Source organism: Acanthisitta chloris, unplaced genomic scaffold (genome assembly GCF_000695815.1).
Source record: "Acanthisitta chloris isolate BGI_N310 unplaced genomic scaffold, ASM69581v1 scaffold4528, whole genome shotgun sequence".
Classification (NCBI taxonomy): Eukaryota; Metazoa; Chordata; class Aves; order Passeriformes; family Acanthisittidae; genus Acanthisitta; species Acanthisitta chloris.
In genome coordinates, this window is record NW_008685247.1 from 1 (window position 1) to 20,188 (window position 20,188).

The 20,188-nt window shown below is 44.7% G+C and overlaps 1 protein-coding gene across 1 annotated transcript; it reads left to right on the forward strand.

Moving 5' to 3' along the window:
* The first annotated feature begins 1,667 nt into the window (after window positions 1-1,667).
* Window positions 1,668-16,030, forward strand: LOC103806946 (chromosome unknown open reading frame, human C1orf27). The gene is made up of 13 exons (XM_009079660.1): window positions 1,668-1,766; window positions 1,874-2,005; window positions 2,343-2,438; window positions 3,472-3,578; window positions 4,277-4,313; window positions 4,439-4,579; window positions 5,132-5,227; window positions 5,684-5,749; window positions 6,885-7,013; window positions 7,709-7,799; window positions 8,569-8,754; window positions 14,853-14,945; window positions 15,963-16,030. The coding sequence occupies exons 1-13, from the start codon at window positions 1,668-1,670 to the stop codon at window positions 16,028-16,030; spliced, it is 1,341 nt and encodes a 446-aa protein (XP_009077908.1).
* The last annotated feature ends 4,158 nt before the right edge of the window (window positions 16,031-20,188 follow it).

Consider the following 20,188-nt stretch of genomic DNA (forward strand, 5'->3'; position numbering starts at 1 on the left):
CTGAGGTGAGCTGAGCTGAGCCGAGCTGAGCTGAGGTGATAGCCTTCGGCGCTGTCGTCCCTGTGCCGCTGTGCCCCGCAGAGAGCTCTGCGGGGGCTCTGAGTCCACGTTGCTTCCTCCCCGCCTACTCTTTAGCTGCGGCTTTCTCCTGGTTCACCCCGGGTGGCAGCTGGAACTGCACGCAGTGGTGTTCAGGACAGCCCTGCTCACACGGGAGGGCTGTCTGTGCCGCTCTCTGGGGCTGCAGAGGTACTGTCGGTTAAGGCCACGGATGGTGTGCTTGGAATGCCTTGGGAGTTGGAGTGAGAATTGTGCACAGCATGTTTAGGTGCACGTGTGGAGTTTAGCAAGTGCCTCAAAGAGGAGTGAATGGTAAACAGCACACTTTGCATTCTTCAGTGCCCCTGATGAAACATCATGCAGCACAAAACTGATGCTCGGAGGCAATTCCACAGCTCAGACCCCGGGGGCAGTCCTGGGCCCCTCACAACAAGAAGGGAACAGAGCTGGGAAGGGTCTGGAGCACAAGTCTGATGAGGAGCAGCTGAGGAGCTGTGGGGGCTCAGCCTGGAGAAAAGGAGGCTCAGGGGGAACTTCTCCCTCTCTACAACTCCCTGCCAGGAGGTGCAGCCAGGAGGGGTCAGGCTCTGCCCCCAGGGAACAAGGGACAGGACCAGAGACAATGGCCTCAGGCTGTGCCAGGAGAGGCTCAGGTTGGACATCAGGTTGGAATCCATGATCTTGGAGGTCTTTTCTGACCTCAGTGATTCTGGGACTCTGTGACACAGTCCTGCAGACTTCTAGGAAGACAGGCCTTTGGGTGTGCCATTTGCAGATGAAAAGGAAAGCAATAAGGTGAAAGCCCTGATCCATGAAAAGAACGGAGGCAATCTGTTCATGCAAAGAACTTCAAAAGAGTCAGTAGCATGAGCAGAGAATGAGGCTAAGAACTTTTCACACAGAATTAGGGTCCCTGTGGGCTTTACAGCTAAAGAATGAGGTACGCACATATGCAGTTCTTCGTTCAGCTATGAACAACTTATCTTGTTTGAAAAACAGCTCTGTGGTGTGAAATCAGTTACTAAATCACTTCAGATTTTGATGAGAGGACTTATTGTAAGGTATATAGCTATAAAGCCATTTTAATCTACACCTGAAGACGGTGAAGAAGATGAAAGCCCCATTCCATAAAAGGAATAGAGGCAATTGTTCATGCCAAGAACGAAAGAGTCAGTAGCATGATCAGACAATGGAACTAAGAACTTTCTGTTCATTTCCTTGGGGTTAGGCTCTACTCCCAGGGAACAAGGGACAGGACAAGAGGAAACACCTCAAGCTGTGCCAGGGAAGGGTCAGGTTGGATATAAGGGAAAATATCTTCACTCTCCAGCCCTGGCACAGCTGCCCAGGGCAGGGGTGGAGTCACCATCCATGAGGGGATTTAACAGCCATGTGTGTGTGGCTCTTGGGGACATGATTAGTGGTGGTCTTGGCACTGCTGGAACATAGTTGGACTTAATGGCCTTAGAGGGATTTTCCAACTCAAACAATTCTGAAGGACCTTTGTGTGAGACTCTTTTCTGCCCTGTACCTATTGCAGTACATCTACCTCCTTTGACTCCACACACTGTTATGCAGGTTGGAGCTACCACACCTGCCCTGGAGCCATGGGCAGGACCTACTTTGTGGAGGAAGCAATCGGGCAGTATCTGTCAGAGCTCAGCACAAAAGGAAAGCCCTATGTGACTGGGCTGCTGATAGGGCAGGTAAGTGTGAAACGCCTGAGCTCCATGACCTCCTGGGAACTGGGACACCCCTATTCTCAGGCCTGATACCAGTCTCACGGTGTGTTTGCTTATCTTGGTGTTTTTAGTGTTCCTTGCAGCGAGACTACATCATCCGGGCTGTGCGCACCCCTTCCAGGGACCTACAGCAGGAGGGGAGCAGCAGCCCCCCAAACCTGGCATCCCTGGATGAGGAGTGGATCACCACACATGCCAGCCAGGTGAGCAACCCACCAGGTCGGGTGGCAAATGGGTGGGGGGACCACAGGGGGAACAACACTAACAAAAAGTATCTCATCACTTGTGTCACCTCAAGACTCTCAAAGTGAGAGAACCTTCCTAACAGGTTTTAAACCAGAACTATCTGTATTGTTTTCAGACCTTGTAGGGCAGAAGGGAGAACATTTGCCTGATGTGTTCCTACACTGCAGAGGGTCACAGAAGTGGAAAACTGCCCACTGATTTCCCTTCTGCTCCTGGTGCATGCTTGTCTCAGCAGCAGTTTCAGATGTATCATGGTGGCTGGGGGGCTGATCCCTGTACCTTTCTGTATTTAAGGTGTCCAGAATGCTCCCTGGGGGGTTGCTGGTTCTCGGGGTGTTCCTCATTGCCACTCCAGACCTGGCCAAGGACAGCCAGAGTGCTCTGCGCAAGGTAGGCAGAACTCCTGGGGGAAGGGAGAGATATCTTCAGGGCTGTGTCCCTGGAACTTCTGTCATTGCCTTGAGTATGTGCAGTTGTTTTGTGGCTTTCCTTCAGCGTGCACAAACCCCGTGGCTGGTGTGTGGGTTTGAGGCTGACACCTCAGCCATCCCTGTCCAGTGGGACACTCTTTGCTGACCTTCTGTTTTGTTTCGTGGTTGTCGCGGCGATAGCAAACCTGAGTTTCTACTCCCTGTGTTTGCTGGACATGGACATTCTGGCTTATGGCAAATAGCTCCGATTCCTGTAAAAGAAACACTTTTTAGTATCTACAGAACATCCGTACAACCGGTGTATTTGACTTAGATGTGTGGGATTGAATTTGTAACCTGCTGAGAACTGTCTGAGAGATTTGATACGCGTTTTTGTTACAGAATTGGGGCAGTCAGTGCCACATTTAGTGTCTGTTCTGAAGATACAGGCTCATTTTGTCATTTTCATAGGATAAACAGAGGAAGTTATTTAAACATGAGCAGGTTGGGAAGCCTGAGGGCCAAGATTCAGTTTTGGCAGTTTAGTGCAATTTGATCTTAGTTGTGCTTACTGAAACTAGTAGCTGACAAAAAAGGGTAAGCCATGTCCAGGTGGTCAGGTACTGCTGAATTAAAAAAGTGCTATTTGGTTTGGGTTCTGTAACTAGTAGCTGTTTTGCATGGCTGCCTTTCCTGGTCCTCGGCCGCTAGGCATGGAGCTGTAGCGTTTCTGTAAGGAGAAAAGCATCCAAGTTGGATATGTGAGTGTGTGCTGCTTGGTTTGGTTTATAGGGAAGCTAAACTAGGATTTCACAAGCTGCTTTCACTTTGCAGAAGTCTCCTATGAGTCCTTGTTGAATGTTCTATTAGCATGACATTTTGATGACATGTGAGCTGTGTTTCCTCCTTATACATGATTTTGATGTCACCTGGTCTTGGGGCTTTAGCACAAGACTATTTTCCAATTATCATGCATTATTTTTGTAGGAAAATCTCTACCTTTTTATCTTTAGGTAATCTTCTCAGTGGAAAAGTCTTTGAGTAAAAGAAGGCTCTGGAAACCTGCTGAGGAGGAGGTCTCAGACAGAGCAGCTCTTCAAATGTGTTCTGTCACAAAGAAGTATCCTTTGGGGCAAGGTTTGCTGCTGAGGCTCCAACCCCAACCTACTGCCCTAGTTACTGCTGAATCAATGAAACTGGGAGCAGGCAGTGGGTTAACTTCAGCTAGACAGAGAGAAGTTGAAATAAAGATGTTTTCTGATTAGCTATGAATAAGGCAATTGACCCTCTTATCCTTGCATCCCATTGTTCATGACTGTTAGATTTGTCTGTGTGGTGGCGTCAAATTACACTTTCTCCAGTCAGTCTTGGTTTGATAAATTGAAGAAAACATGAAATAGTTTGGCTTCCTGAGCTTTCTGTTACCAGTGGGACTTAATGGAACTGGGGAAGCAGCAGGCATGTGGGATCAGTGCCAGTGCTGCAGAGGAATGCTGGGTCTGTTGGTAATGAGACAATACAAGGAGAGGAAGCAAGGATGTTCCTCAGAGAGGTGAGAGGAACCAGGACAAATCGCACATTGGGGCTTTTGGTGGCTCTCCCTGATCTTCATTTGTGTAAGAGATGGGACAGCATCACTGTGCTAGCTGGGGTGTACAGGCAAAGGCTTTTCCAGGTTTTGACCCTGATGAAAGGTGAGCACTTGCTCCAGGCACCAATTGTTGCAACAAAGAAGTTTAGTAAAGGGCAAAGTTAATTGTGAATTGTTTTTACTTGTCCTCTTGCTTTTCCCTGAATCGTTTTCTTTAAGTAGCCAAGAGTAGTCTGCCGAACCTACGACATACAGGATCCCAAGGTGAGCTCGTCCTGCCACGCCATGTGCAGCTCTGAGTGCATGGCAAGGGATGTGCAAACAATCAGTGTCCGTGTGAGTTGTACAGTGTTCTGTATGGATGATTTACTACTGTTTTCTGCCCTCAGAGTTCAGCTAAACCAGCAGACTGGAAATACCAGAGTGCTCTTTCTGCCTCCTGGTTAGCTTTGAGCTGCACAGTAAATGTCAATATTCACATTCCACTTCTTGCTACTTCCCTGAACCACGACCTGGAGAAGAACACCAAGGTAATTACCTGCCTGCACCAGTTACTCTCTCATTTAACTTTCAACAGAGAAAGCAGTGTAGTAAGACTTAAATAGCAGAGGAATAGGACTAATCAGTGAATGGTATTTGGTCGTTATTCCTTATTTAAATGTAATTCTTCTGCTGTGCTTAGTGAGAAGTTTCCTGTGCTCAAAATTATTTAGCAAGTGTCATGAGTATCCCACTGAGATCTCTGCTGCCTCACCTAGGGAAGGGTTGCACTCTGTTAGAGCAGGGGTTTGGGGTACTTCTAATATGATTTGGTGTTCAGTGAGCTGCAGCCCTCTAGAACCCCAGAGCCCTGAGGTGCCCTTTGGAATGTTGCTGGTTTCTTAGGGCTGTGTCCTGAACAGCAGTGGGTTAAGGTTTGCCTTTGGAAAAGCCTGTAGGCAGATTTCTCAGAGGCTTTTAAAACTCTCTTGGGGGAGCAGTTGGAGCATGTCATTCTATACTTTTCAGCATGATACTGTCCAGCTCTAGTGAAATTGTCTGTCCTCTTTATGAGTTTACCTGTTTTCATTTTTTTTTTAAAGAATGGGTTAAACCGATGGTCTAAACAGATAGAAGACAGTGTTTTTCTGATCAATGGGCAAGTCAAAGATGATGATACAGAGTTACTGGAAGGGCAGGTGAGTACCAAACAACAAGGAATCGAGCCCCAAGAGATGTGCAGTAGAACCTCCAGTGGGATAAAGTATTGCCTGAGGCATCTTCTGTTTGCTGATCTCACTGGCCTATTCAAGTAACTAAGGCACAGAAATTCTTGTGTTCTTGGCTTCATTGCTGCAGATTTCCTCTCCCCCCTCTGGCAATGGCAATGCATTAGTTACATGTGAAGTGTCTGAAATGTTTCTATTAAGGAACATGAGTTAAGATCTGAATGTAGCATATGTCTGAATGTTTAGCAGATTGTGTTAGCACCTTGTTTGGCTGATGCATTCATTTCTCCTTTTACTTTTGTACTTATGTTCTCATGGCTGGTTTCTGTGTGACATTTTCCCTCTTAAAAGTTACAAACTAGGGCATGTTTTATGCCATAGTGAGGAGGCTGATTCATTGATTGCCTTTTCCCTGTTTCCCCTCAGAAAAAGTTGAAAGGAAACACTCCGTCCAGCCCTCAGTTTTGTGATGTCAAAGTTCTGACGCAGCTGGTAAGTGGCCAGGTGGTTTGTAAAGTATAACCTTGCTGTTATGTTAGATTAGAAAACAGAGTAAAAGATAAAATAGCAATATGAATTATTGCCTAGAAATTCAGCATATTTGATCCTCAGCCTTTGTGTATCTACACCTCTCTGTACCCATGTACATGAATTTCAGGGTGGCTTTGCACCTGAAGTTCAGAACCACCCCCACACTTCAGCCTGCTATGGCTCACTTGGACAGTCACTTGGGTGGTCTGGTCAGGAGCTCGGTCAACAGCCCTGGGTTAAGGGACAGGTTCCATGACCTGAATCAGCAGCTGGAGCTGCTGGATCTGTCAGGAGTTTGCCAGAGGTTATGATGAACCCTGAGCTGGTACCTAGCCTAGGGCCTGAAGCCCCAAGGTGTCCAGGCATTGTTTTGTAGGCTTCTTGCACAGCACAACCCATCCTGTTTTGTCAGGTGATTCCTACATTCTTTGAGGTTATGTTCAGCAAAACTTGAAATGGCATTTTGTACATTTCCAATGGCTCAATGAGTGTCTCAGCTGCTTCTGTTGTTACATTGTCTCAGTGGCTAATTGCATCTGGGAAAGGAAACCTTTGTATTTTGGCAGAAGTACTTTGTGCATTTGCGGTGGAAGTGTGCTTTTCTTATTTCTGGGTGTTGTCCCAGAGTGCTCCATGCACACACTCATTCTTGGGGTGATCAGGGTGAGCATTTCTAGGCAGCAGTTGGATGCAGATGACCACATGTGGTCAATGCTGACTGAGGGGCTGTCTGCCATGATTCTCTGGGTTACACTGACTGGATATTAAACATCAGAACATCACTGCTTAAAAATGAAAGTCCTAAAAAGATTTATCCATTGCAATACCAATGTTAGCCAGAAGCCTGGAAAGTTTCAGAAGTATTGTAGACACAAATATTTGAAACATCTGGAAAAGCAAATACTTCTTCCGTAATGCAAGAGAGATTTTCAGTCTTACCTAACCAAGCTAAAAACTAAAATAAAATCAGAGTTATAAATTATGAGGGAAACCAGGCAGTACGTAAACATCTGTTAATTTGCTAGTTCTGTTTTTTGTTGCTTGTGCTGCAAGTGCCCTGGGAACAGGAGAGACTGGAGCTATGTCTGTGTTGCAGTGCCAGGGCTCGGGTCAGAGATCGACGGCCACGGTGCAGGTGTGCTGCGGCTCCATCAACCTCCGCGGGGCTGTGAAGGGCAGAGCCTACGTCCACGGCAGCAAGCCCAGAGTCAGAGAGGCCATTCAGGTAGGGGCACGGGTGTCAGGCCATCAGAAACAGGAAATTGGTCACACTGGGCTTTTTTTGCTAAAATGGTCTAAACTGGGATCGAAATGTTCATCCCCTTGAACGTGGGGATTGTTTGGGAAACCATCTGCGTGTGTCAGGGGTGGGTTTGCTCCCCTACAGGGTATGTCTCCCCTTGGGTTTCTGGTGAGTCTTTGCACAAATTGTCAAAGTGATTAGGCTTTGAAGAAGTCTCTTAAAATCGAAAAAGGATTAGAAAATAAATATTTGTTATGTGTAAAGGGAAAATACAAGTTTATTTCCTCAGGAATTGGTTTTTTTCCCCTTACTGAGTTAATGCCTTGTGATTATTTTTGCCTGGTTTTAATGATAATGTTTAGAAGTTGTCAGTTTTTTTTCCCCTTACTGAGTTAATGATAATGTTTAGAAGTTGTCAGTTCTTACCCTAACAATCCTAAAATTTTCCTCAGCTTTTTAATTTTTGTTTTGTTGAGTTCTTCCTTGATGTTAATTATTTTGATGTTATCTTCTCTCTGTTGAGCTTTGAAATGTTCTCTTTAGAGTTTCTATTTTCTGGGAAAAGTCATTCTTTCACCATGGGTTAAACGTATGAGGGAGCTCTGTAGTTATTTCTTACTAGTCAGGAGTTTGCAAATGGCTTTTCTGTTGCCGATGGTTTCGCTTTGTCCTTGCAGGCTTTGAAGAGAGACATCATAAACACACTGAGTGATCGGTGTGAAATACTATTTGAAGATCTGATTTTAAATGAAGGACCTCACAAAAAGAGTAAGAATTACAAAACCCAACAGTTTACATTTGAGTGAATTTTGGTTGTTGTAGAAAATTCTCGTGTAGTGAAGCTCCAGTGTGGTAAAGGGTAAAGGGCACGGTTTCTGCTTGGCAGCCTTGACTTTTCCTTAAATCTGAAGTATTTCTGTCAGGCTCAGCTGTGTCCTTTGACATCACAGCTTTCCCACCACGTTTGGGTTCAGCTCCTGTGACCACAAAACACGATTTCAGCTTCTTCCTCACTCGTTGGAAATTTTGTAATTTTAAAAAACTCTGTAGCTGAATCTCCTCTCTCCGAAGTTCCAACTGCAGCTTGCACGCTTTTTTTAAACCGAAGGTTAGTTAATTGGGATTTGTTAGATGCAGGAAAGGCTTTTCAGTCGCATGTGGTTGTGGGCTCTCTCTGCAGGTGGCAGGCGCACGCTGTGCCCGCGGCGCTCTGCTGCCGATCCGGCTCCCCTGCCTGCCTCGCTAGGCCTTGTGAGCCTGAGGAAAGCCCTGATCAACGTTTTGCAGGCTGTTCTGGAGCTCTCTTGGCTATTTCTGGAGAGACTAATAATGTAGGAACATAAATGAATATAGTAGCAGCCAGAACTTGCACGAAACAGTGACAACTAAACAAGCCATGCCTGAAAACAGCCTGACAACACAGAGACCTTGAACGCTTCTTTTGCAATAGCTTTATCTTATGCTCAGAGATTAATGAGGAATCTTATAACTGACAAGGCTTTTATTTGGGTGGTATTTTTCGCCTCTTTTCTTCTAGGTTTTGAGAGGGAATATCATGTCTTACCTCAGAGACTGTTTGTCCCTGTTGCTGGGTCCAGTGTGATGCTCAGCGATTATAAGTTCGGTGATGAGGCCACTGGGGAAATTCAGGAACGGTTTGTTGAGCTGTTGGATCAGCCTGTGCAAGCTGAAGATATCCACATGGCAGAGGAAATGAGCATAGGTAAATAGCTGAGAACTAGGATGGTCTGCATCATGGGTGAGGAAAATGTTGAGTGATGGCATAGGCCAGAGCTATCCAGATCTGGGTATGCCTAAAGTCACATATGTCACATCAAACTCCAAGGGTGTATATCAATCTAATTACAAACTAAAGATATTTGTGGAAAATGGTCAAGTTCCTTGCAGATCCCATGTTTCTTGTGAGAGTTCTCTCAGATATTTTGCCCTTTCCCTGCACTCTGTGCCCTCATGGTTGCAGCCCATGAGCTGCAGTAGAAACCTGCAGAGATGGTTAAACAAGGTTAGCTTGTGTTACTCTGCACACGAATGAGAGGTGATCCTATACTGACAAATAAACTGACAGAGGAACCTGTGAAGCTTTATAATCTTTATATTCATGTATCTGTTTACTCTTCCAGTAGTTCAGCTTTTCTAGAGCTGAGTAGTTCTGACATTACTTAGAGTAAGTTCGAATAAGAAGTTGAGTGGTATAGTCAAATCTAGTGTTCTTTCACTAAAGAATTAAAAAATACTTTAAAAATTCTATTAGCCAAAGTTACATATAGTCTAGTGTGTCTTTCAGGAACTAAACCTGACTCCTTAAAAAATGCGAAGTACCTTTCTTTGTTCTGAGTGTTTTAATTTATCTACCAAATGCAGTGCCCAAACCTGAAGATTTGTGATTCACCTGAGATGAAAAAGTTGAGAGCACTTTTCATGTTCTGCTGAATGTCTTAAAGTTTCTGATCTGATTGTGAGACCGTTGTATTCCTTTTAATGCAGATATTTTGCTGTTATCTAGTTGCTGACTTTGTTTTTCTGAACATTTCTGGTTAATATCCTTCCCTGTTGGCTTTTTTTGATTCCCATGTGACACTGATTTCAACATAAAAGTCAATTTTGATGCTGAAATGCATCTAATAATACTTGCTGTGATCTTACAGAAGAGAATTCTTTTCTCCCCTTTTTTTCCACCATCAGCGTGAATATGAGCTGCAGGTTAAAGTTCTGTAATTCAACTAAATAATGGTATTTAGGGACAAAAACTGGGGGGTGTAGCCATGACTTACTGTGTGGGATGCACTGTGAGTACTGATATTCTCCTTGACCTACTCAGTTACTTGGAGGGTTTTTTGAGTTTCTTAATTTCAGAGTTAACCATAAATTCTTACGTCTCTAAATGAATCAGTTCCCCCCAAAGGCTTTAACTCAACCTGTGGCTATGAATCTGACTCATTATCTTGAGCAGTAAAAGATGTACATGGCTCAAGAACCTCAGGGAAAACAGGAAAGCCAATAAAAATCTCTCTTGTGTTATTAGAGTAACTTTCATGCTCTTAAAGCTAATGCCTACTGAGCTTTAAGGAATCAGTAGAACTTAGGGAAGCAAATGAGTATTGTTGTAGCAGTGGAGATAGACGCAGGAGGGAGGGAGAAGGTGATTCAGTTTAGCTTCAGTGCTTATGTAAGGATGTGTGATCTGGAGTGGGAAGGAAACCCCTTTACAGCAACAGCAGTGCATCAAGAGACTGGTGCCAGTAACGTCTGTGAAATGGTGCACACAGGAGGAGCTTGTGTATTCTTGCAGCTTGCTGGGTGTAGGTAGGTGCGGAGAATTTAGTTTCTTTAAAAAAAGCAAATTAAAGTACATATACATTTTCTTCAAAAAAACCCAACTGACCAGTTAAAGTGCGTGCACAGGAGAGGGAGAAACATGGCCGTGGGTTTTGGAGAAGATTGAGAGGCTGGCCTTGTGCCCGCAAGCACCATAGAATGGGAGCTGTTAACAGCAGTGACAGCACAGTGCTGCACCACTCCGGTAATTAGTGCTGTGTCTTCATTAATGTGTGCTTTGCTAAAGTCACGAGTCATTCATACACTTCTGTTCACACCTGGAGGTCGTTTTGGAAACGAGACCTGGTAAATGCCTTCTGCGAAACAAACATTCATTACACAGTTTGATCGTTATTGTTGCTTTGGTATGAAGTGTCTGAGTGTTCCTATAAATGTGTTTTTGTGGCCTATTGAGTGTTTGAGGTTTCCCTTGTGTAAAGGCTGTTTCAGGCAGCGCTGGTTTGGACAGCACATGTTGCCTCACCCAGCTCTGTTAATATTCAGGAAGTACTTTGTAGTAAATTTTGCTGTGAGTCCTTCTGTTGGTATCACAGTTCCTGTGGTCTGAGGCACCAGCCTTGAGTTAACTGGAGATGCTTTCCATGGTGAGCTTCTGGGGAAAGTTTGCTGATAAGGAGAATTGTTTGGAATTCAGGGACACGAACAGGCTTTGGAAATAATTCCTTTTGTTTGTTGCTCTTTAAAATAGGGACTCGAGCAGAAGAGGATCTAATCAGTACAGGCAAAAGACTGATATTTTTTTTAAGCAGCTTTTAGTCAAAACGTATGAAATAAAGGTATTTTGAGAAGGTCAGTTTCATATGCTTACTGAGTTTGGCCTCTGCAGCCATCTCCTACAGTTTTAGTCTCTTATTCCTTATACAGCTCTCCAGGGAGGGCACTACCGGGTCATGCTTTAAAATTGTTACATGGGAAATAGAAAGTAAAACCCAAGCTATTTATAATGAAAGATATAAATAGCTCTAATGCTGTAGTTTCAAGGTATTTAGTACAAGCAGCTGAAAGCTCTGCATTTGTGATTGGCTTTACTAAATCTCTGCTCCTCCTTGGGGCAGGGGTGGGGAGTTAAATACCCTGAGTGGATAGACACAAATAAGACTGCAGTAGTGGTAATCACTTCGCCACCTTTGTTAGCAAATTGGAGAGTTAATGAAGAATTAAAGATTCATGTAATTGGTATTGGGAAACACATCTGCTATGAAAGCTCTGTGTGTGATTACACTACAGCAGCTTCATGTGCAGGTGTGCCAAAGCACAATGGCATAAAGCCTTTGGTAACTAAATAGCTCAAGGGTGATTCTTTTTGCCCTTTCCTTTTTTCTTTCTCCCCCTCTGTGCAGACCAAAAGGTGCCTGCAGAGAAGCAAAGCTGTTCTTACAGAGCACAAAGAAACCTCAAGGTAGAGGGGCACAGACTGTCCTACTTGCTCATCATCTAAAGCAGAAAGGAACCTGCTGGGTCTAGACTTCAAAGGTGACCCAAGAAATGGGGTCACATTATATAGTCCTGGAATCAACCAGGTTGGAAGAGGCCTCCAAGATCATCAAGTTCAACCCTACCATGGTCACTAGCCCATGGCACTAAGTGCCACATCCAGTCTCAGCTTGAAATCCTCCAGGGATGGGGAATCCACCACCTCCCTGGGCAGCACATTCCAATGCCTGAGCACTCTCTCCCTAAAAAATCTCTGCCTAATATCCAACCTAACCCTCCCCTGGCAGAGCTTGAGTCTGTGCCCTCTTGTCCTGCTGCTGTTGCCTGGGAGAAGAGACCACCCCCCACCTGACTCCAACCTCCTGTCAGGGAGTTGCAGAGGGTGATGAGGTCTCCCCTGAGCCTCCTCTTCTCCAGGCTGAACACCCCCAGCTCCCTCAGCCTCTCCTCATGGCACTTGTGCTCCAGTCCCTTCACCAGCCTCGTTGCTCTGCTCTGGACCTGCTCCAGCCCCTCAATGTCCCTCCTGAGCTGAGGGGCCCAGAACTGAGCACAGGATTCAAGATGTGGCCTCACCAGCACCGAGTGCAGGGGCAGAATCACCTCCCTGGTCCTGCTGACCACACTGTTCCTGCTCCAGCCCAGGATGCCATTGGCCTTCTTGGCCCCCTGAGCACACTGCTGGCTCCTGTTCAGCTTTCTGTCTCTCCACACTCCCAGGTCCCTTTCTCCTGGTGCTCTCCAGCCACGCTGTCCCACCCTGGAGCACTGCATGGCATTGTTATGGCCAAAGTGCAGGACCAGCACTTGGCCTGGCTAACCCTCATCCTCTTGGACTCAGCCCATCTCTCCAGCCTGTCCAGGTCCCTCTGCAGAGCCCTCCTGCCTTCCAGCAGATCCACACTCCGCCCAACTTTGTGTCATCTGCAAACTTGCTGATGGTGCACTCAATCCCCTCATCTAAAGCATCAGCAAAGATATTAAGGAGCACTGGGCCCAGCACTGACCCCTGGGGAACACCACTAGTCACTGGCACCAACTGGATGTGGCGCTGTTCTCCACCACTCTCTGGGCCATCAGCCAGTTCTTCACCCAGCAGAGAGTGCCTTGTCCAAGCCATGGGCTGCAGCTTTTCCAGGAGTGTGCTATGGGAAACAGTGTCAAAGGCTTTGCTGAAGTCCAGGTAGAATACATCTACAGCCTTCCCCTCATCCACCAGGTGTGTCACCTGATCAGAAAAGGAGATCGGGTTGGTCAGACAGGACCTGCTCTTCCTAAACCCATCCTAAACCTTTTTATCCCAAAGGGCTGGTTTAGGGAATTAAAAGCTCTGGGCAGAATGTGCTGCTCTTACTGTGCTAGTTGAGATACTTGCTAAAAAGCTGTATTGCAACAATTAGTAATTCCTCTAGCTAAGATCTCTGCTCATGTTTTAGGCAGTTGAGGGTGTGTTTTCCTTGGCACAGAAAAGATAAATATGAATCCATGGCCCCTTGAGGAGCAGTGGCATTCAGTGATGTTTGATAATTTCTCTTCAGAAAGTACCCCTTGCACTGTGTTGTGTCCCTACTTTGATTTTAGGTCTCTGCAGCTTGCGGAGACATCTCCAAGCAATGCTTTGCTCGGAGACATGAGCCTGTGCATTATCTCACTATCTTGTTAAGTTTCCTATCAGACAGTTATTAATTGCTCTGCTGCAGTACATCATATACAAATTCAGTGGGTTCAGTGGCAAAAAAAAGGCTAAAGACGGGTCCTAAACATCTAGTTTGAGTGGTTTGGTGTAACAGTTCTTGTGCAAGTTCAACTTCGGAAGATTTTGAAGACAATCATCCACATGACTCATCTTAGATGGCAGAAACAACCATTCTGTTCACGTCTAGCTTATACATTTCCACCAGAGCTAATGATACCATAGAGAAATACTTCTCCCTGAATCATTTGCATATGAGTCATTCAAAGGATGTGCCTTATTACCCAAGTATGTAATTTGTCATATACAGCTGATGGACAGCCCTGCTGTAGACATGAGAGAGCTGCTTTTCCTTTGGTCAGTATTCCACTTGGTATCTGGTACTGCTGGGGGTTTCTTGGCTATTCTGTTCTCTCCAGAGCCCTCCAGCTCTCTCTGCAGTACACAAACACTTTCTCTGGCTGTTTGCTGGTCCAGAAGATGTCTGCAATAGCAGCTACTGAATTATAAACCTAACATTTGACAAGTGATGACTTGGCAAACTCTCGTGGGGAAGGCATTGCAAATTGAAGACCTTGGTCCCACCACCACTGAGGAAGCTTACTGCAGAGCTGCAAAATCCACGCTGGCTCTGTGTGGAACAAACAGGTCTGGCTGGAGGGCTCCAGATTAATGCCACTCTTTCTCCCCTCCCCCTCTCTAACGAGCTGGGAATAGCCAGGTGATTAGGGAAATCTTTGGGAAGGAAATAGATAGGGGTTTTTGAATCCCATCGTCCGGAAATAGATTCAAGCTCTCTCACATCCTGGCTGAGCAGACTAAGGATTTAGTAATTGTTCCAAAGGCGAATGAGTCCACTCCCTGCTCTGAAAGGGTATTTTTAGGGGATCTTCAAAAAGAAATTTCTGTGGTTTGAAGAAATGCATTTATGGTGGTTGAGCAGGGAAGTGATGCTGGGCTCACTCTTTTCCTGGCAGTGGGGTTTGCATGTGGCCTGAACTGTGGACAGGTGGCTATGAAGGGAAATTCTTAGAAGGTGGTTAATGGTAAATTTTGGTGGTTCCCTCTCAGAGAGTTGGCTCTGTTACAGTGGTACCTGGGTGTGGAGAATGAGAGGAACTCCTTCTCAAATCCATTTTGTCTCTTCTTCCAGCCACATAGTTCAGCCCTGGGCTGTTGCTGCTGTACTGCTTCTACTGCAATAAACTGTTCTTTTTCTACCATAAATATACTTTATAAGGTTGATATGAAGTTCTTGGCCTTGTGCATTGATTGACTATAAAGTGCAGCTGTTAATTTTCTCCTGGTGTTTATCTCCTTGCTTGATTTCCATGCAGTTGATGTCTGTCCAGTCCCTGACAACACTGATGACGCACCACAGACACAGCTGACCAAGGCAACGCTGCTCTTGAAGCTTCAACAAAACATGGGTAGGTTGCTTCCCTGATTTTTCCTATGGCAATCCAGAACCTGCCGTGGGCCCCTGCAGTACTGTTAGCACCCACAGCCTTCCAGGAATTCAGGGAACATCAGCCACAGAACTCTCCTCTCTTCTCCACAATCCTGCTTTGTCCAGCTCTCACCTCTGTGTCCCCATGTAATGCAGCTCTCTGTGCTCTGAATCCTTTTGTATTAAAATGCAGTTACACTTTAGGCAACAAAGAAGTAACTTTTGTTAGAACATGGTAACTGGGAGATTAAAGAGCAGTAGCAGTTAATTTGTTTTTGCTTTGGGTGTAAAAATGTTTTCCCTTGAATCATTACTCAGGTGTTTTGGGGTTTTGTGTGTGTCTTCTCAACTGTGTCAGTTACCAGCATGTTAATCAACAGGAAAATGACTATTGTGCCACAGAGAGACTTACAGAGGAGATGCTGTGCTGCACAGAAAGGAAAATACTTAATCGCTTTTGTTTCTTAAAGCTTACATTTTTTGTTACTTCTTCCCAGTCTGATACCTAGAATGAAGCAGGAGAGTCGGTGCATTATTTTATGGGCCAGGATGTGGCCAAGGTACTACAAAAGTATGCTGCCAGCTGGATTTCTGGATTGATCCTGCTCTGATGAGAAATGTCATGTGGAGTTTTTACCATTGCATTATCTGACAGAGATTTTGATTTAGGCTTTGCAGTGGTAGGTAGAGTCACAGACTCTCCTGAGCTGGAAGGACCCACAAGGACCATCAGTCCAACACCTGCCCTGCCCAGGACACCCCAACACTGTTCCCTGTGCTGAGAGCATTGGCCAAACACTCCTGAGCTCTGTCAGCCTTGGGGCTGTGACACTGCCCTGGGAGCTGTTCAGTGCCCAAACACCTCTGGGGGAAGAGCCTTTGCCTAAGAGAAGCATCTTTTGGGGTGGCTCTTACTGTTTCTCCTCCTGCTCATTCACCTTGCCCCTGCTTGTGCTGCCCCTGTCACTCAGGACCTGTGTTTCCTTTGTGCTTTCAGGTGTGGTCATCGCAGCTGCTGTTGCAGTCATCGCGTCCATCTTCTCCTTCAACTACTTCAGTGATTAGGCTCAGTGAGCAGACAGAGCTCTGTGGAAGTGCTGGGCATTTCCAAGATGGGATCAGCTTGACTTAATATATTAGCCATTAAGAATAGTTGCCTAAATATCACTAGGTAGATGTGCAATGCAAGTAGTGATGGTAGGTTTCTGCTCCAGCATGCACTTACTGTATCAAGTACAACTATGCAGGTACAGCAGCAAGTAGAAGATGAATCAGGTTTACAAGAAACTAACCCTGTTGCTCTGTATAAATGAATGAATGAAAATTATTTTCTAGAAAATACCTTAAAGAAATGCAGACCCTTCATTTACTTCCTGCTGGCTCCTTTAATGCAAAATACTGCTACTGGTGTTTGTCAGGCTCTCAGTAAGACTAGTGTAGTTACCTGATACGACAATTCTTGCTCTAGGGGTTCCTTTGCTAAGAGAAATCTCATTAAAATTAGTTAGGGAAAACTAGGTTTAATGAAGCCAGCATTTCACCATATGCATTGTTTAGATAATGCTGGCTAATTAGCATAAAATGTAAACCAATAGTTCTAGATGTTTCAAGACTAGACCAAGACAGCCTGTAAGTACTTTAGTTCAGGACCTGGAGATCTCAGAAATCAATGAAGTGCACAGAACTGGAGAGATGTGTGTGTGCTGCCTTTTACTCAGTGAGGATTTGTGTGTCCAGCTCCAATTTAGCCATCGTTCTCTTGTAATATTAGCTGTTTCAGCAACAGCTCCATGTAGGCAGCCCTTGTGATTTATCTTGTAGGTATGTGCAAGTTGTCAAAATTAATTGCTAACTCGAATTTTTAAACTATAAACAGAACTTTCCAGTATAAGATATTTCCCTGGGGATGTTGGGGGATACCATTGCTGTTTGCTTGCCATGAGGAGTGTGGAAGGAGGGAAGAAGTCTAGTGTTGAAAAAAGATACTTTGTATATGAATGTGATGTTTACTTGGACCTGAACTACGACAGAAAAGAATTCCAGATCTTAAGGCATTGTAGTACCACTACAATTATGCATTTTCTTGTTTAAAGGCACTGGAACAGAAAGTATATACACTTTGGTTATAAAGCATAATCAAGGCTGTCCTGGGATGCATTATTAAAGGCAGCTGTGAGAATAGTGTCTTAACCACTATTGCCTCACCTGTGTGTTCTGTTTTTACATGCTTGGAAAAAAATAGTGCTGCTTTTAGTATTGCAAGTATATTTTGAAACACAGTGTTGATCTTCTGTGCTCGGTATTGCTCAAGCAGGGCCTCTTGGAGGAAATGAATGTTGTAATGTTGCTTTGGGTGAGATCTCAGCTTTCATGTAGAAGATTGTTTAACTACATCTGTGCAATAAATTAATTTAACCTTGTCAAAGTAAAAATGAGTAATTTGACTTGTACCTACAGATTGAGTCTTCCAGTCATCCTGCCATGAGGAAATGTGGATGTGGAAGAAAGCAGGTTCTCACTTGTCTAAGAACTACAGGCCTAACCGAGAGGGGATTTCATGTCCCATCCTTTTGCGTACTGCTAGCCATTGATAATGGAAGAAAATGAGTGCTAAAGGAAACCAGAAGGTTTGTGTAAGAGCAAAGGAAAACAACCTTGTACATCTGTTTCATGACTACTGTGTGACTTTAGCTCGAGTTTCATTTAGGTTTATCTTTTTTCTGCTACATATATAATGCTCTGAGGCTTTCAGCCTGTGAAAACTCCATCATGACTGAAACTGAGCTTTGTTAACTTATGCCCATGAGTGCAGATATCTGTTTATTTTAATATGAAATAGTCCTGAGGAATGGTTTGGGTCCCACATTTGGAAATCTGGCTCTTCTAAGGGTAGTTCTGAAATGGATGTGATGGAATAGTTCTATGGAGTCCTTCTCTTCCCTGCTTGGTAGTTGTGAAATGCCTCAGTGGTCGTGGCCCATGAGGTTTGTAATTGCTCACACGCAAGGGCAGTGTTGGGTGTGGTGACAGCACAGGCTGTGGTGATTTGAAGTACCACGCAGTGCCCCCTCACCTCCCTGGGGTGAGGGGGAGAAGTGGAAAAGAGGGAAAACTCATGGGTTGCAGTAAGAACAGTTTAATAAGTGAAATAAAGTAAAATATAATAACAGTAATAATATAGTAGTGAAAAGGAAGATAACAAAAAGAGAGAGGAATACAACCCAAGAAAGACAAGTGATGCCCAACACAGCTGTTCACCACCCACCTGGCCAGTGCCTTGCCTGTCCCCCAGCAGTGACTGGCCCCTCCTGGCCAGCTGTCCCCAGTTCATGTACAGGGCATGACATTCCGTGGTATAGAACATCCCTTTGGCCAGTTCTGTGGTATAGAACATCCCTCTGGCCAGTTCAGGTCAGCTGTCCTGGCTGGCTCCTGGCTGCTGGTGCAGCTCCTCACTGGCAGAGCGTGGGACACTGTCAAGTCCTTCACTTGGGGAAAGCACAACTCGGCACCAGTGCAACATCTGCATGTTACCAACATTATTCTCATGCCGAATCCAAAGTGCAGCACTGTGCCAGCTGCTGGGGACAAAAGTAGCTCTCCCAGCTGAAACCAGGACATGTGCACCTGCTAGAGATTTTGCTCTTGGTTTGATCAGCAGTATCACCACTGATAATTAGTTCCCTGCTCTCCTCCATCAGAATATTTGAGGACACTCAGAGTCTCTGTGACTCAGAGTCAAAAGGAAGAGCAAGCGTGGCCCAGCGTAGCAGGAAGGCTGCTCCCATGTGCTTATTGAAGCATTTACTGTTTGTTACTCAAGAATCTTCATGCAGTAATACAATGTTTGAGTTAAGTCTTGCTTTTTGTTTCTAAGGTGGTTTTTTTTCCTGAAGAAACATGGATAACTGCTGTGATCAGAGCTTTATTTGCAACATCATTAGTTATGAGCTTCTGTTGAGGCTTGGGTGCCACCTGTCTGCTTTTTCTTTGGTTTGTTTTTTTTTCAAATTGCATGTTGAAGGAAATCCTGCTTAAGCATGCTTAAACTGTCTCTTAAACTGGAATCTCAGTTTCTTGCTTACAGCTAGCTATAGGTGCAGTTTCTGTGGCATTATCATTGGGGTTTTTTGCTTTCAGCCTGGTTTCTCACAGAAATGAAACTTACCTGATCTGGCTGCTGATGTGCAGCCTAATAGCTTTCAAACAGCTGGATAAAGAGGGAAGGGTTCCCACAGCTTACATAGAGGTTTTTCATGTCTCCTTTAAATCATGTCAGTAAAGAAATACAAGTGGGATATTGTCCTGCTGCTCAGGTAACTGGTGATACTATAATTTTATACAATTATAAATTTTAACCTCTTGTAAGATTGTTGGGTTTTCATGATGTTGTGTGTATCTGCAAATGGTAGGCCTGCAAATATTCTGATGCAAATGGAATGTTAAGATGAAAGTGATTTTAGCTGAGGGGTCAGCATCATGCCTGAGTAAGGGGACAGAGCACTGTGCCAAGGGAAAGCTTTATTCCACCTGGAGTTCTACCAGAGACACTTATGACAGTCTCTCATTCAGCAGTTTGCAATACAGAGAGCAGAACATTTTGAGAACCTGCTGATTGAATTCTTGCTGGAATATGATCCTGAATTCATTTACAGGTTAAAGAAGATTGTATGAGGTGATAAGGAACTGCATTCCTATTGCTTAGTGTACATGAGGTGAGGTTTCTTGTGCTCTGTTAGAATATTCACCCAGGGCAAAGCAATATTAAAGGTAGAAATACAGTAGCATTTCCATGGTTTCTAAAAATGAACAAAGAAAAGTGAAATCATTTTTAGGTGTTTGATGATCTCAAGTGTTATCAGCAAAACTGTGTGTGCTTAAGATCTAGAGTAAGTTACAGGTACTTCTGTCCTCAGAGTAAAAATCAGCCCTCAGCCTTGCTGGTGTGCTGCTGTTTTGGTGTTATATCAGAACTGGAGGAGGTGCATTTTTTAGACCTAGAGAGAGAGGGAGGTTTGTAGTGAGATTTCCCCTTGTCTTCCTCTCAAATGGATTGTTATATTTTAGTTCTCTTAGTCAAACAGTTCTCAGCAGCTTCCCTTTAGCAAAGCTTAAAACTTTAGTTTTAAGTGCACAGACATTTACTAAACTAAAGCACAGTATGCCCTTTCAGAAACCCAGCCATTTAAATATTGCTGCTCTGTGTTCACTGATGGACTGAAA

Excerpts from the sequence above, each read along its gene's own strand:
- LOC103806946 (XM_009079660.1), top strand. The coding sequence starts at position 1,668 with ATGGGCAGGACCTACTTTGTGGAGGAAGCAATCGGGCAGTATCTGTCA. Across the intron at positions 1,767-1,873 it reads CTGGGCTGCTGATAGGGCAG|TGTTCCTTGCAGCGAGACTA; the intron begins GTAAGTGTGAAA and ends TGGTGTTTTTAG. Across the intron at positions 4,580-5,131 it reads ACCTGGAGAAGAACACCAAG|AATGGGTTAAACCGATGGTC; the intron begins GTAATTACCTGC and ends TTTTTTTTAAAG.